At 40.5% G+C, this 12,637-nt stretch overlaps 1 protein-coding gene across 1 annotated transcript in view; it reads left to right on the top strand.

Moving 5' to 3' along the window:
* The window catches only part of kctd3 (potassium channel tetramerization domain containing 3), a 67,128-nt gene that overhangs the window by 15,596 nt on the left and 38,895 nt on the right, over positions 1-12,637 (top strand). The window contains exons 3-4 of the mRNA XM_078229790.1: positions 1,477-1,522; positions 11,556-11,629. Of these exons, the coding sequence (XP_078085916.1) occupies positions 1,477-1,522; positions 11,556-11,629 (120 nt within the window). The remainder of the gene's footprint in view (positions 1-1,476; positions 1,523-11,555; positions 11,630-12,637) is intronic.

Here is a 12,637-nt window from a genome sequence, read left to right as displayed (position 1 = left end):
GTCTGTAGTTTCGGAAATACTACTTGCCTCCTTTTCTAAGCTAGCTAATCCCTTGCCCTACACCTGTCTCGGTGACATTCTTAAGCTGCTTCTAAGGTGCACTTTTTCTACCACCAGCAAGTTCAAAATCCTATTGATAGTAAACTCTAGTGTTTAACCAGCATGATGTATCTACACTGAATGTCATGTGTTAGTCAGTGTTTTGTGGGCATGTTTAGTTACTAATTGGTCAACATTCAATAGGCACAGTGTGCAGTATTACTTGGAAGATTTACATTGCTCCATCACTGGGTCGATTGTAATAAATATCTTCAAATATAAGTTGTGCTAATAGAAATGAAAATCTGCTGGAAATGCCAAGCAGTTCAAGCATTATCTGTGGAGAAGGGAAAATGGTTACGTTAGGCCTACATTTATGTTTACGATCCTCTGTCAGAACCAGGAGATATTACTATAGACATAGAACATTTCATTATATTAAAGATGCTAAGGCATTTCTCAGGAACATTATCAAAGTATGACACCGAGCCATGTAAGGAGATATTAGATCACATGAGTAAAAGCTTGGTCAGAAAGGTAGGTTTAATAAGTGTCTTTAAAGGAGGAAGGTGTGGTAGAGAAATGGAGGGAGGGAATTCCAGATCTTGGGCCGGAGGCAACTGAAGGCATGGTCACTAATGGTGAAGCAATTATAATTGGGAATGCACGAGGAATCTAGAATTAGAGAAGTGCAGATATCCTGTGGGGTTGAGGGAGATTACAAATATTGGAGGTGATGCCATGGAGGAATTTGAGAACAAGAATAAAAACTTTAAAATCAAGATGTCACCTGACTGGGAACCGATGTAGGTCAGTGAGCACAAGGATGATAGGGGAATGGGACTCTGCTGCTTGCGTCTTAACACGTAGCGAGTTTTGGAAGGCTGAATGTGGGGGACCAGCTAGGAGTATATTGCTTGAGGTAACAAAGGGATGGTTGAGGGTTTCAGTAGCAGATAAGCTGAGACATGGGTAAAGTTGAGTGATATGGAGGTGGAAAAAGGCTGTCTGATGGCACGAATGGGCTTGAACGCTCATCTCAAGTTATAGATGTTTAATATGTTTTGGCTCTGATGAAGGATCATAGACCTAAATGTAAATCTAACTTAACCTTTATTCTTCCCCCTCAGATGCTGGCAAACTGTCAGTGTTTCCAGAATTTCCTGTTTTATTTCAAATTTCCAGCCTTTGCCATATTTTGAATTTGCTCCAATAAGACCTTTTGACTATTGCTTTTGTTAACATTTGCGTTTCCCAATCACATGGATCTAACTTTATATTTGTAACCTCCCGTGACAGTTCAGCTTGTAACCAGCTGTGACAGTTCATATCCGTATACACCAGTACATACTGTCCAAACTTGTTGAATAGTTTCTTTTCAAATTAGAGAAAGGACTGATCATCACACTAATTCACTAGTAATTACTTTTGTTCTAGCTTGCTGAGTGGGAGAATCTCAACACTACGGGATGAAACTGGAGCGGTGAGCTGATACTTCTGATTTAATGTTTGATTTTTTAAAAGCAAAATATTGTTGCTAATGAATGTTATTTAGTCCTTATGAAGGAGAACACTGTTTTAAAGAATCTTTCTACATTCATTTATGCACAAATAATGAATGATTCTTAGTTACTTTAGTCAGCAAAGTTGCAAATGCAGAAGTCACCATTGCAGTTTTATTTGCGTTTGTTAATGTTTTTGTTTCAAAACTTCACAGTAACCCTTTCTGCCCCTTCACTTAGCTGTTTGCCACTTTGGACTCTCAGGCACCTGAACAGTGCTTGGGAACTGATCACCAAATGTTTGAGTCCCCAAGGTTTACTCAACAAATTACTCTGGGATATTTGCACTTTGTACAAAGCAGTGTAACTGATCGGCCTGCTCAGTAACTTCCCAGAAGACTTTGCTGCAAAATGGAGACATTGTGAGTTGTGATGTTAACATGTACTGTTCACAGTTGCATACTGCACATTCTTCACTCTCCTTTCCTGACTTGGCAGCATATAAAATTTGATATGACTGTCTAATTGAATTTTCCTACTGTGCCCTCATTGCATTTGTGTAAACTCCCATTATAGAAACCTCCAAAGCCTCAAATTTCTGGAAAACCAGCGTCCCTTTTCAAACTTTTATCTTTTCAATAAATTTGACATTGTGAGCAGGGGCATTAGTTTTCAGAATATAGTAAGCATTTAAAAATTTGTCCTGATTACACTAGGAGATCTGTAGTGGAAGATCCCTTGCATGGCTGTTCCTTTTATACAGTGTCATTAATTAACACAGCAACTCCTGATATTTCCTCAACTCCTTATTTCCTCATGCATAAGATAAGGTGGTTACGTCCTCAAAACCGCAATCAGCAAAACCAGTGCCCACAAATGCATTATGTACAACAAAGTGAGCTGGACTTAGTTGTCGTAACCTCACAATAGTTACAGCGCAGAAGGAGGTCTGTGTCTATACTGGCTCTACAAAGGAACAAAGTATTCTGACAATGATGCAATGACTCTTTGCTTACAGTGCGTAATTTATGTCCATTACCATGATGCCTAATAATGTGACGCGAGCACTTTTCCGGAGTTCCTTCTCTGTGTCACTTCCCACGATGAGCATGTTGCCTTCAGCACACATGCCACCTGCGACTCTCTCAGACATTAAATCGTGGAGTTGATCATCATTATTGATTTTTTTTTTAATGGAAAAGTTCTGAGTATGAAAACTATTTTGGGACATACAAATGATTTACTATCCCCTCACAGCTGTTGATGTTACTAGTAAACGACTATCTCTAATTATTAATCTTTAAAACATTTTGCACTGTCTTATCCTTATTACTTAACTTGAAATACTCAAAGTTAATGGTATTGTGCATTTCAAGTTGCTGCATCTTTGATTAGGCACGGATTATGGTTAATTACTAGATGTGCAGGCAGTGCTCTGCTTGTGTTGCAGTGCCAATTGATGCAGCCATTAATTAGTCCTGAGGATCGGAATTTTGCATCAGGAAGGATTGTGCCAGGGATTTGTGCTGGTAATTCCCAACACAAGTGAGCTTTTTTTTTTCACTTATGCCACTGTAGCGGCCAGGTATTTTCCGACTATGGAAGAAAATATTGTTGGACAATGACAGCAATAAATCTGTCATTGATAAGAAGTCTCACAACACCAGTAAAGTCCAACAGGTTTATTGAGAATCACGAGCTTTCGGAGCACTGCTCCTTCATCAGGTGAGTGGAGTTTACCCCAATCCAACTCCGGCTTCTCCACATCATGTCTGACATTGATGCCCTTTCACTTTCTCGGTTGAAGTTGGAATAGCCTTATCCCCAGCAGTCATTTTCTTTTTGAGGAGGGAATAACGCTCAATCTCAGCGAGTTAACAATAGCTAAAGGTTAAATTTAGCACATTTTGGCACCCAAGTGTTCAATCGCTGTGCAGAAGCTGTTAACAAAGCAAATTGAACGCTGAACAATATAATTTTAACGATGGAATATCAATTAGAGGAAGCAGTTCTTAGGTCACACCAAGGCATGAGCTTCGTCACCGAGACAGGCACAAGCAAGGTTGTCAAGTTTTGAAGGCTATTTACTTTTTTAAAAAAAATGCATGACTGATCACGAATATGAGAGCAATGGCTTATGAGGAAAGACTGCAGGAACGTGGGGGGAGAGCTGGTTGGGGTCGTGTGGAGGAGGGGTGGAATTGGGGTATGGGTGGAATTGTGGGGGGGGTCCTTTGTGGAGTTTGGGTGCTGTGGTGGTGGGGAATAGAGGATTCATTGGGGGGCTTGAGGGAGTCTGTGAGGGATGGGAGAGACTTGTGGATGGTCGGGAAGGTCAAGATTATAGTTACCCAGATGTTTGAATTGGTTTTAATCCTTCTAACTTTTTCTGGGTAACGGTTACTGAAAGACAATAGGAACCAATGTTTGAGATGTATTTGAAGTTTCTGATTTGTATCATACTATCAGGCAATTCCCGTTGCAGTGCAGTTGCCCAACGGAGGATTGAATTTGCGGGCAGTTGTCGTAGAATCCTTATCAAGAACTTTGGGATCAGGTGAGTGGGCGGTGTGGGTCCCCCAGCGTGTCTTTGGAGTACCCTTCAGGTAGGATGCCCCAGAGCTTGGAAGTTACAGGCCACAGTTTCTCAGAAGCTCATGTAAAACTCAACCATAGTTTTTCAGGGATCAAGCTACATTGCGATTATCACTTACCGGTGATTACTAAGATTCATTAATTTAAAGGCACGTGCAGGAATCTGTAAAGAGAAGTTTCAGAAAGGCGTTGACATCCATGTTAATGAGAGAAGCAGGAAGGAAGAAGCGGTTGCAAGAATTGATCAAAAAGTGTATAATTTGCGGCCAGGACAACTATGCAGTGAAAAAGGTTTGCTTACCTGGGGCATGTTCAGATCCCACCTTGTCAATGCTATAGTCCGTAATGTAAAATCAGTTAACGCCAATGTGGCAGTTACTCCTGGAAGTGCTCAACTCTCGGATGTGCCCATAGATAAACCTCTCCTGGGCAGTATCCAAAAGATATCGAATGATTGGATGTTGGATGGTGAAAAGCTATACCTAATGGCGGAAATATGCAAGCGCTCACAACATTGTGGCCATGGGTCATCGGCAAGCGGAATTAACTTGCTCCCTATATTGTCAAAATATTTTTAAAATGTGGAATATTGAATGCATTCAAAGAGGATGATTCCTTGTGGAACGATGATTCTGAGGTTACTATTACAGTTGATGATATTGATAAAGACAAGAAAGCCTATATGATGTTATACAGCCAGGGTGTTGAGATTAATTGGTGATTCCAAAGGATTGCAATGTGAAGTATTCTTGTTAATTTGTAATGGTATATGTTTATATTATATTGGATGAAATATTTGTAGTTTTTAATTTTATATGATACATAAATGTTAGAGAATTAACATCAATTCTTTAGTGTTCATTTTTATTTGATTCCGTTGCGACTGTCATTTTTAGGCCCAAATCTAGTGCGTATGGTCAAACCTTCAAAACATTACCTATGTAAAAGTCGACCCATGACTTTTGGCCTAACAGATTTGACTTGAGAAAGTTTTATCTGAAATCTTTATGATATTGGGAAATTTTTTTGGCCCAGCACAAGGTAAACTTTGAATAAATTTCCAGTTAGAATAGTGAAAGCTAAAAGTCTTGAATCAGTGGAATATTGTGCGCCTTCACGGATGCGTTGATCACTTGAATGGCCTTTGTTGTCTGTATCTGTCTTGTGACCTGAGAATCCTATACTCAAGCATGCCATGAATGGAGCAGTATGTTTGCTGAGGACCACTGGTGAAGGGGAGAAAAGCCCCATTGATCCCAAAGTTGTGCTGTGAATGGTACTTGAATGTATTCTGTGGTTCCAAGTAGTTCTTAACTGGACTTTTCTATAGTGGGTGCACATTGAATTATAGAATACCGATAGTGCAGAGGGAGGCCATTCGGCCCATCAAGCCTTAACCGACAACAATTCCACCCAGGCCCTATCCCCGTAACCCCACATATCCACCCTACTAATCCCCCCGACATCCCCTAACACTAAGGAGCAACTTAGCATAGCCAATCAACCGAACCCGCACATTTTTGGACTGTGGGAGGAAACCGGAGCACCCGGAGGAAACCCACACAGACACAGAGAGAACATGCAAACTCCACACAGTCACCCAAGCTGGGAATCAAACCCGGGTCCCTGGCACTGTGAGGCATATACTTTGGTTATTCATTTTAAATTCTGATTACAGTCATTTTTATGTGTTTCCTTTTTGACTAGGGATAGGCTGACTTTCAGGTAACTATGCTGTCTAATTGGGATTGAAATTGTTAAACCCAACTAGCTAAACTGTTCTTCAAAAAATAATGCAGAAGGTTGTTGCTGGATATTCAATGCTCATCAATTATTTATTTTGATTTTGCGAAAGAAAATGTTTTTTAATTGCATGAGTTGATGTTGAACCTAGTTGGAAGAGACTGCATAACTTGACCTTGCATTTCCAGCCGGGATGATTATTCCGGTGCCCTCAGACCTGTCGGGAATGATTGGTATGATGATGTCCCCCAAGAGAACGGGGGTTTCAGTATTTTCAGTGACTAGGTCAAAACTTTGCAAATCACTCCGATAGCAGGTGTTGGTTGGATGATGCATTTTTCCCCCTTGAATTGCCTAAAGAATAAATGAAGGCATAATCTCAAGCTAACTATCTTCTGATGCATGTAATAGATAATGTACTGTGATATGTCAGGGTAATAATATTAGACCTGTAGTCAGCCAAATAGCTGGCAGTTGGATGTGTTGCGTTCCACTACATATTTCTGAAAATGAGGCAATAACAATCTTTCGTACGCTACAGTCCTTGTCCCGAGCAGCCCTCCTGTGTGATTTTGGGCTGGGCAAAAGATTGCAGCCTTTCCTGTAATGATGCTAAGTCTATTGCGACAGAGCTCCATTTCAGCAATATACTGTGGCCTTTATTGCCATCTGGTGGCAAAAGTTTAGCATTTCAGCTTCACTTTTGAAATTGGCAAAGAAGCAAACGTATTGCATGATGGAATGTACGGAAAGAAGCTGGTCTGACACGCCAGTGTAGCTCTTTGAAAGAGGTATGCAATTCACACCCATCTTTATCCTCCTCCTCTGAAAATTAGACCTATTCAAGTATGCGGTCCAAATTTCTTCTGAAAGTTGTGGAATCTAATTCCAGTAATTTATCAAGTCATGTGGTTCAGTTCTTAACAGCCCCTATGAAAAATGTGTTCTCATGGTCTCGCTAATTCTTTTGCCAATTATTTTAAATTTATAACATCTGATTACTGACTTATTTGTTGGGAAAAGAACAATTTTGCCCTACTTGCTCCAACAAAGCCATTCATAATTTTAAATGCCTCCATGAGGTCTCCCTCTTCACCTGATCTGAGCTTCTGCAATCTTCACCTACACCCTTCATCCCTGGCAGCATCCTGGGTAATTCACCTTTGTACCTGTCTAAGGCCTTGGTACTGTTCTTCATATGTTAAAAGTAAACAAATGAATTTATCTTTGATCGGTGCTACGATTGGAAAAGTTATATTTGTACCTTAAGACCGAAACCTGGAAAAGCCAACTTTCCCCTTCAATCTGGTTTTCTAAATGAACTTACCAAAAACAGATGTTTTCTAAATTAGTACAACAAACGGAGGTGTAGACAGGTTTGCAGAAAATATAGTTCCATATTGGATTGGAGGGTGTTTGGAGAAGAGAGGCAATAAGCCGTGGGAAAGGTCAAATGTCTCCTTAGAAGTTTTAAAATTGGGTTCGCAATCAAGAATTTTGTTTCTGCTAGAAGCTACTGATGATGGAGCTTTAATGTTCTTTAAATTCTGAAGACAAACAGATTTGAGCTGAGGGAAGCAGGATTGCAGCACTGCTATGTAGTGAATAACAGACTAAATGCCTTCAGTGTCACTATATAAACATCTCTGAATGGCTGTGTCTCTATGTCACCATACAGAATAAAGTGAAAAGCAGATTACAAGCAAAGTTTAGACTTTCTTTGGTCAGAATCTGAAACATGGAAACATTGGGTGGAATTTTGGCCTAAAAATAAATATTGAGGGGGAGGATAACGTCTTAAAATCAGATTCCCATTTCTGGTCCTCCATATGTATTTGAAGCTGGAAGGTAGGTAGGCAGGCAGCCAACCTGCTCCAAAGAGGCAGAGTGGAACTTTAAATATGATTAAGAGGCTCTGCCCTTCATTGTCATTCAGTTTTTCAATGATACCTCAGGCCAATTGGGTTACCAGTGCTGTAGGAAACCCAGCAGCTCCATTGAGGTGAGGCCTTGATGGACACGGAAGGTGACTGCCTTTACACCCATGTCCTGCATTCAGCCAGCCTGCCTGAGGAACACCTGCAATCGAACACCCCACCGGAAGCAACTGATCCCACCACATGCTCTGGCCATCACTACCCCCACGCCAACCCCCCTTTCACAGTTCTTCAATACAAACTATATTGTTACCCGAATAGAGATTTTGTATTATATACTTGTCCTTACTGTTGGTCAGTATTGTATCAATATGTTATTCTTCATTGGTAAATCAATTGGTGACTGCTTCTTGCTTTGGGGGACCCTCTCCTGAACAATCAAGCTGCTTTGCTAGTGTTCACTGCTCCACTTCATTAGGGACTTCGCTAACCCAGTGTCCCAGCTCCCCATCAGGCAGGAAGTCAAACCAGCTGATCAGACTTGGCTTTGAGAGGAGAATTGAACAATGGAGTCAGTTGAATAAAAACCTTACTGCGTTCCGGGGCTCCTGCAGGGAATCCTTATTTTCTAGTTCCCGATGTTTTCTGACCTCCGGTTTCTATTAGGTCTGTTAAGTAAAGATTCAGCCCATTCTAACTTTCAGATATTGGAGGATGTGCAGAAAAAATTTAAACTTTGCAACATCTTCTGTAAAAGCTCATTGTGACGTCTGATTTGCTTCTTCCTCATTTATGCTGACCAAATTGAAAGGTAGCATTTTCAATTGGTTGTGTATTGATTTTTACTGTTGAAACATAATGTTTTGTGACACCATGAGATTACTCTTTCCAGCCCAGAATGATGTATGCTTTCTGCCTGGTATAGCCTGAGCTTTGTGACTGTCATTTGGCCTGCTGGGGATTGGTATTGATATTCAGTTGCTAGTTTATATTGGCCAGAATGTACACCTCAGACCAGTCAATAACTCTGATTGCCCTGAGATGTAGATTAGTGCAAAATGGGTCAATTAACATGCACACGGTCTTTTTCAAATGTAGTAGTTGAAAACTGGGATTTCGTTCTCTGCTTTCAGCTGCCTTGTGAAGATCTTGGAGTTTGCTCTCCCGCCCTTCCTTCCTGGTTCACTATTTTGAAGTACTGTACACTCTCTTCAAATCTGCTGTCATCAGCCCTCTCCTCAAAAAAACCCAACCCTTGACCACTGCAGACCTTGCAAATTGCCACCCTAACTCCAACGTCCTTTTCCTTTCCAAAGTCTTTTTAATTGCATGAGTTGATGTTGAATCTCCCAACTCCATACCCATCTTTCCCGGAACTTCATGTTTGAATCCCTCCAACGGACCCCAACCACGGTACCAAAATATCTTCTGTTATAATATCCTATGTGACGTTGACAAAGGTAAACCATCTCTCCTCGTTCTTCTTGACCTCTCATGATAACCACAAAAGTTTCCTCAATGCCTCTTCATTGTAATTTGAGATTCCATTCTTGCCTACCTAAACATAATCAGAGATTCACATGCAGTGACTTATTTTTCTGCTTCTGAACTGCTGCCTCTGCTGTTCCCAAGGGGCTACCCTCTGTCCTTGGTTCATTCATCAACACACCATCAGTTTCCACCTGTATATTGATAGCAAATCTACCTCTCCACCATTTCTCGCAACCCCACCATAACCTCTCCATTCTTACACTGCTTGTCTGTCACCAGTACTGGATGAACAAACATTTCCTCCAATTAAATATTGGGAAAATTAAAGTGGTTGTCTTTTGCCTCTGCTCCAAGCACCATTCCCTAACCACTAGCTCCATCCCTCTTCTTACCTGGATCAGCTTACCTGCTACTGAAACTCGCATCCGTGCCATTGTTACCTCTGGACTTGACTATTCCAATACATTTATGCCCAGCTTCATGTTCTATCGTCTGCAAACATGTGATAATCCAAAATTCTGATGTCTATATCCTATCACCATTGTGCTGGCTGACCTATATTGGCTTCCATTAAACAACACGTTGATTTTAAAATTAACATCCTTGTTTACAAATCCCTCCATGGTTTCACCCCTCCCTATTTCTCTAACCTTCTTCAGATCCACCACCTTCCAAAATACCTGCGCTCCTCTAATTCTGGTCACTTGATCTCAGTTTTACTTGTTCCACCATTAGTAACCATGCCTTCAAATGTCAAGGCCCTAGCTCTGAAATTTTCACCCTAAAACCCTCTGCCTCTTTCTTTTTTTAAAATGCTTCTTAAAACCAACTTGATTATTGCTGAAGAAAGATATTTTGTCGAAGCTTTTCATCTTGCACTCATCAGAACAATCTCAAGAATACTGAAACAACAACTTTATACTATATGAGATGAGGGTGCTGGTTGGTTGGCAAGTGGATGCTGGTTGAGGTGTTGCCATGGAGAATGCACCAATTAGTGGTCACTGACCATTAACTGCCAAACATTGTTAGAAAGTTTAAACTAGGCAGCTTGACTATGATTGGTCAAGGCATTGCCCTATGGAATGAACCAATAAATGCTTGTCATTTATTTTGTTTAGCTGGAACAGGCGCAATGTGTGTACGTGTTCTTTCTGTCTGCAAATAACAGACCCCTGTGTATTAATTTGAATAGCTTCCAGTACGTGCAAATACATCACACTGCAAGCCCAACAGCCAATCTTAAATTGGTTGTCAGCGTAATTTTTACCACGCTGAGGATTATTGAGCAAATATTGTAAAATCACGGAATCACGTCTGATGTTGGACACTGTTTTGCAAGCTCAAGATTTTTGATCAGGATGTTTCAAAAGGCAACGTTTCCCACTCTGCTACTTGAAGAGTAAGCAGGGAATGTTTCTGTTCTCTCCTCCCTAATACCTCTTGCCAGCCTCAAAATTGGAGCTGGGAGAGAAATCTTTCAGCTCACCCATGCCTGTTACATGACAGTTTATCATCTACTGGGGTGGGATTTGAACCTGGAACCCCAGAGCACTGCTCTAGCTGTGTGGATTGCCAGTTCAGTGACATATAGCACTAGGCTACAGGAGGAAGAGTGGCCCTTAAATGGCCAGTAATTGGCCACTTAAGGGCCTTGGCTGTAGTGAGGGTGGTTGGGCTGACCTCACCCGCTGCCTGTGAAATCATGGACAGGTTGGGGAGGGTGGAAGGCCGAGGGAAGATCACCCAGGGAATTTTATGGGCCCTTCCACCTGCAAACACTTCCAGCGGGGGGGGACTGTAAAATTCTGACCTGCATTTTAATACCCTGCCCGAATGCGGTGGTTCATAGCAGATCTTGCATTTAGTGCTATGCAAATATATGGGTTTGAGTAGAAACCAAAGAAGAGAAAAGACTTCTCAAAACAGAAAATGTTTGACGCAGGTTGTGCCTGTATTGCTGATTGTGCACAAAATGGAAGTGCTTGGCCCTTGAACTTTGCTGATCCTTTGACCGATTGAAGCAGCAAGCAATCAAGTCACTTGTTATGCCAAACAGGACTGGAATTTTCACAAGATTTGTTCTTGTTCAATGTTTGTTGTACAGGATGATCCACAAATATTATCCAAATCTTTGAAGCTTAAAAACGAAACCCTTTCTTTATCATGGTCTTTATGGTCACCATGCAACATTATAGTTAAAGTGGTATGTACAGTAGATGTGCCAGTATAAGCTATCAGTGCCACATTAAATATTTAGAACAAGTACCTTTCATTATTGTTAAAATATGTATGTTCTCCCCCATAGATATTTATTGACAGAGATCCAACAGCATTTGCACCAATTCTAAATTTTCTTCGAACGAAAGAGTTAGATTTAAGGTAAGGAAAAGCTTTTCTTTTCTCAGGCTTATAACATTCTCTATACTATAGAGTAGCAAACAACACTTCCCAACAGAAAGCCGCAATGCAATTGGCTTATTTTTCCCTCCTTTAAAAATGGAATGTTTGATTACATGGGAAAAGTTTCACGTTCTTTGATGATTGTGGCAAAACCAACAGTATGAATATAGCGAACATGATAATTTTCATTTCGGTACAAATGGAGAGCGGAGGATACCTGCCCCAGGATCTTTGCATTAAATCCTACAGAATCTAATAAAACAAGGCTAAAATATTTATTTCAAAACAAGTTGAGGCTGTAAAAGTTTCTTTCAGGATTTAGATGAATTGTCGACCTCACTGTCTTGAGTGTAAATCTCATTCCCACTGAATCTGGCCCTTGACTTCTGACCTAACCAAGATTCAGAATCCTGAGTACTGCAGTTTTATTCCCTCTATCTGATTGCTTTAAGTTCAGTAAAGTTGTCTTGTTGGGAATGCTGCAGACTGGTTATGAGAATCAGATGTAAACTGTTTAGTTAATGTGTGCTGTTGGATGGGCCAAGTTTAGTGCTTTCTATTTCAGTGCACAAAATGTACTTTTTATGATGTACTCCGGTGGAATGTTTGCTTAATGTTGTCTTAAATTAATCTTTTGTTTCAATGTTCACAATTCAATACATGAATCAGAATGTAGAATTGAAATATCAGTTAAATAGACAACTTTCATTTTTCAACTCTCTGTAGGGGGAATGGCGCTAAATAAGTATTAATGCATAGGCTTCATTTGGAGAGCATGCTCTTTAGTTATTTGATATATATGTGATACTTGCAGTGAAATTCTTATCTATGCTCCCACTACTTCAGCCACTATACATTTCACTGAAACTGAGAGCTTACATTACAAAAGAAGCAAACTCTAATCTGTTCCTAAACAGATCCTGGAGGTTTCTTCTTAGCTTGAATTTGTTGTCCAGACTAACTCAGTACGGTACTGAGGAAATTTCT

This window comes from Mustelus asterias, chromosome 15 (assembly GCF_964213995.1).
Source record: "Mustelus asterias chromosome 15, sMusAst1.hap1.1, whole genome shotgun sequence".
Classification (NCBI taxonomy): Eukaryota; Metazoa; Chordata; class Chondrichthyes; order Carcharhiniformes; family Triakidae; genus Mustelus; species Mustelus asterias.
This window is presented reverse-complemented; position numbering and strand designations above follow the sequence as displayed.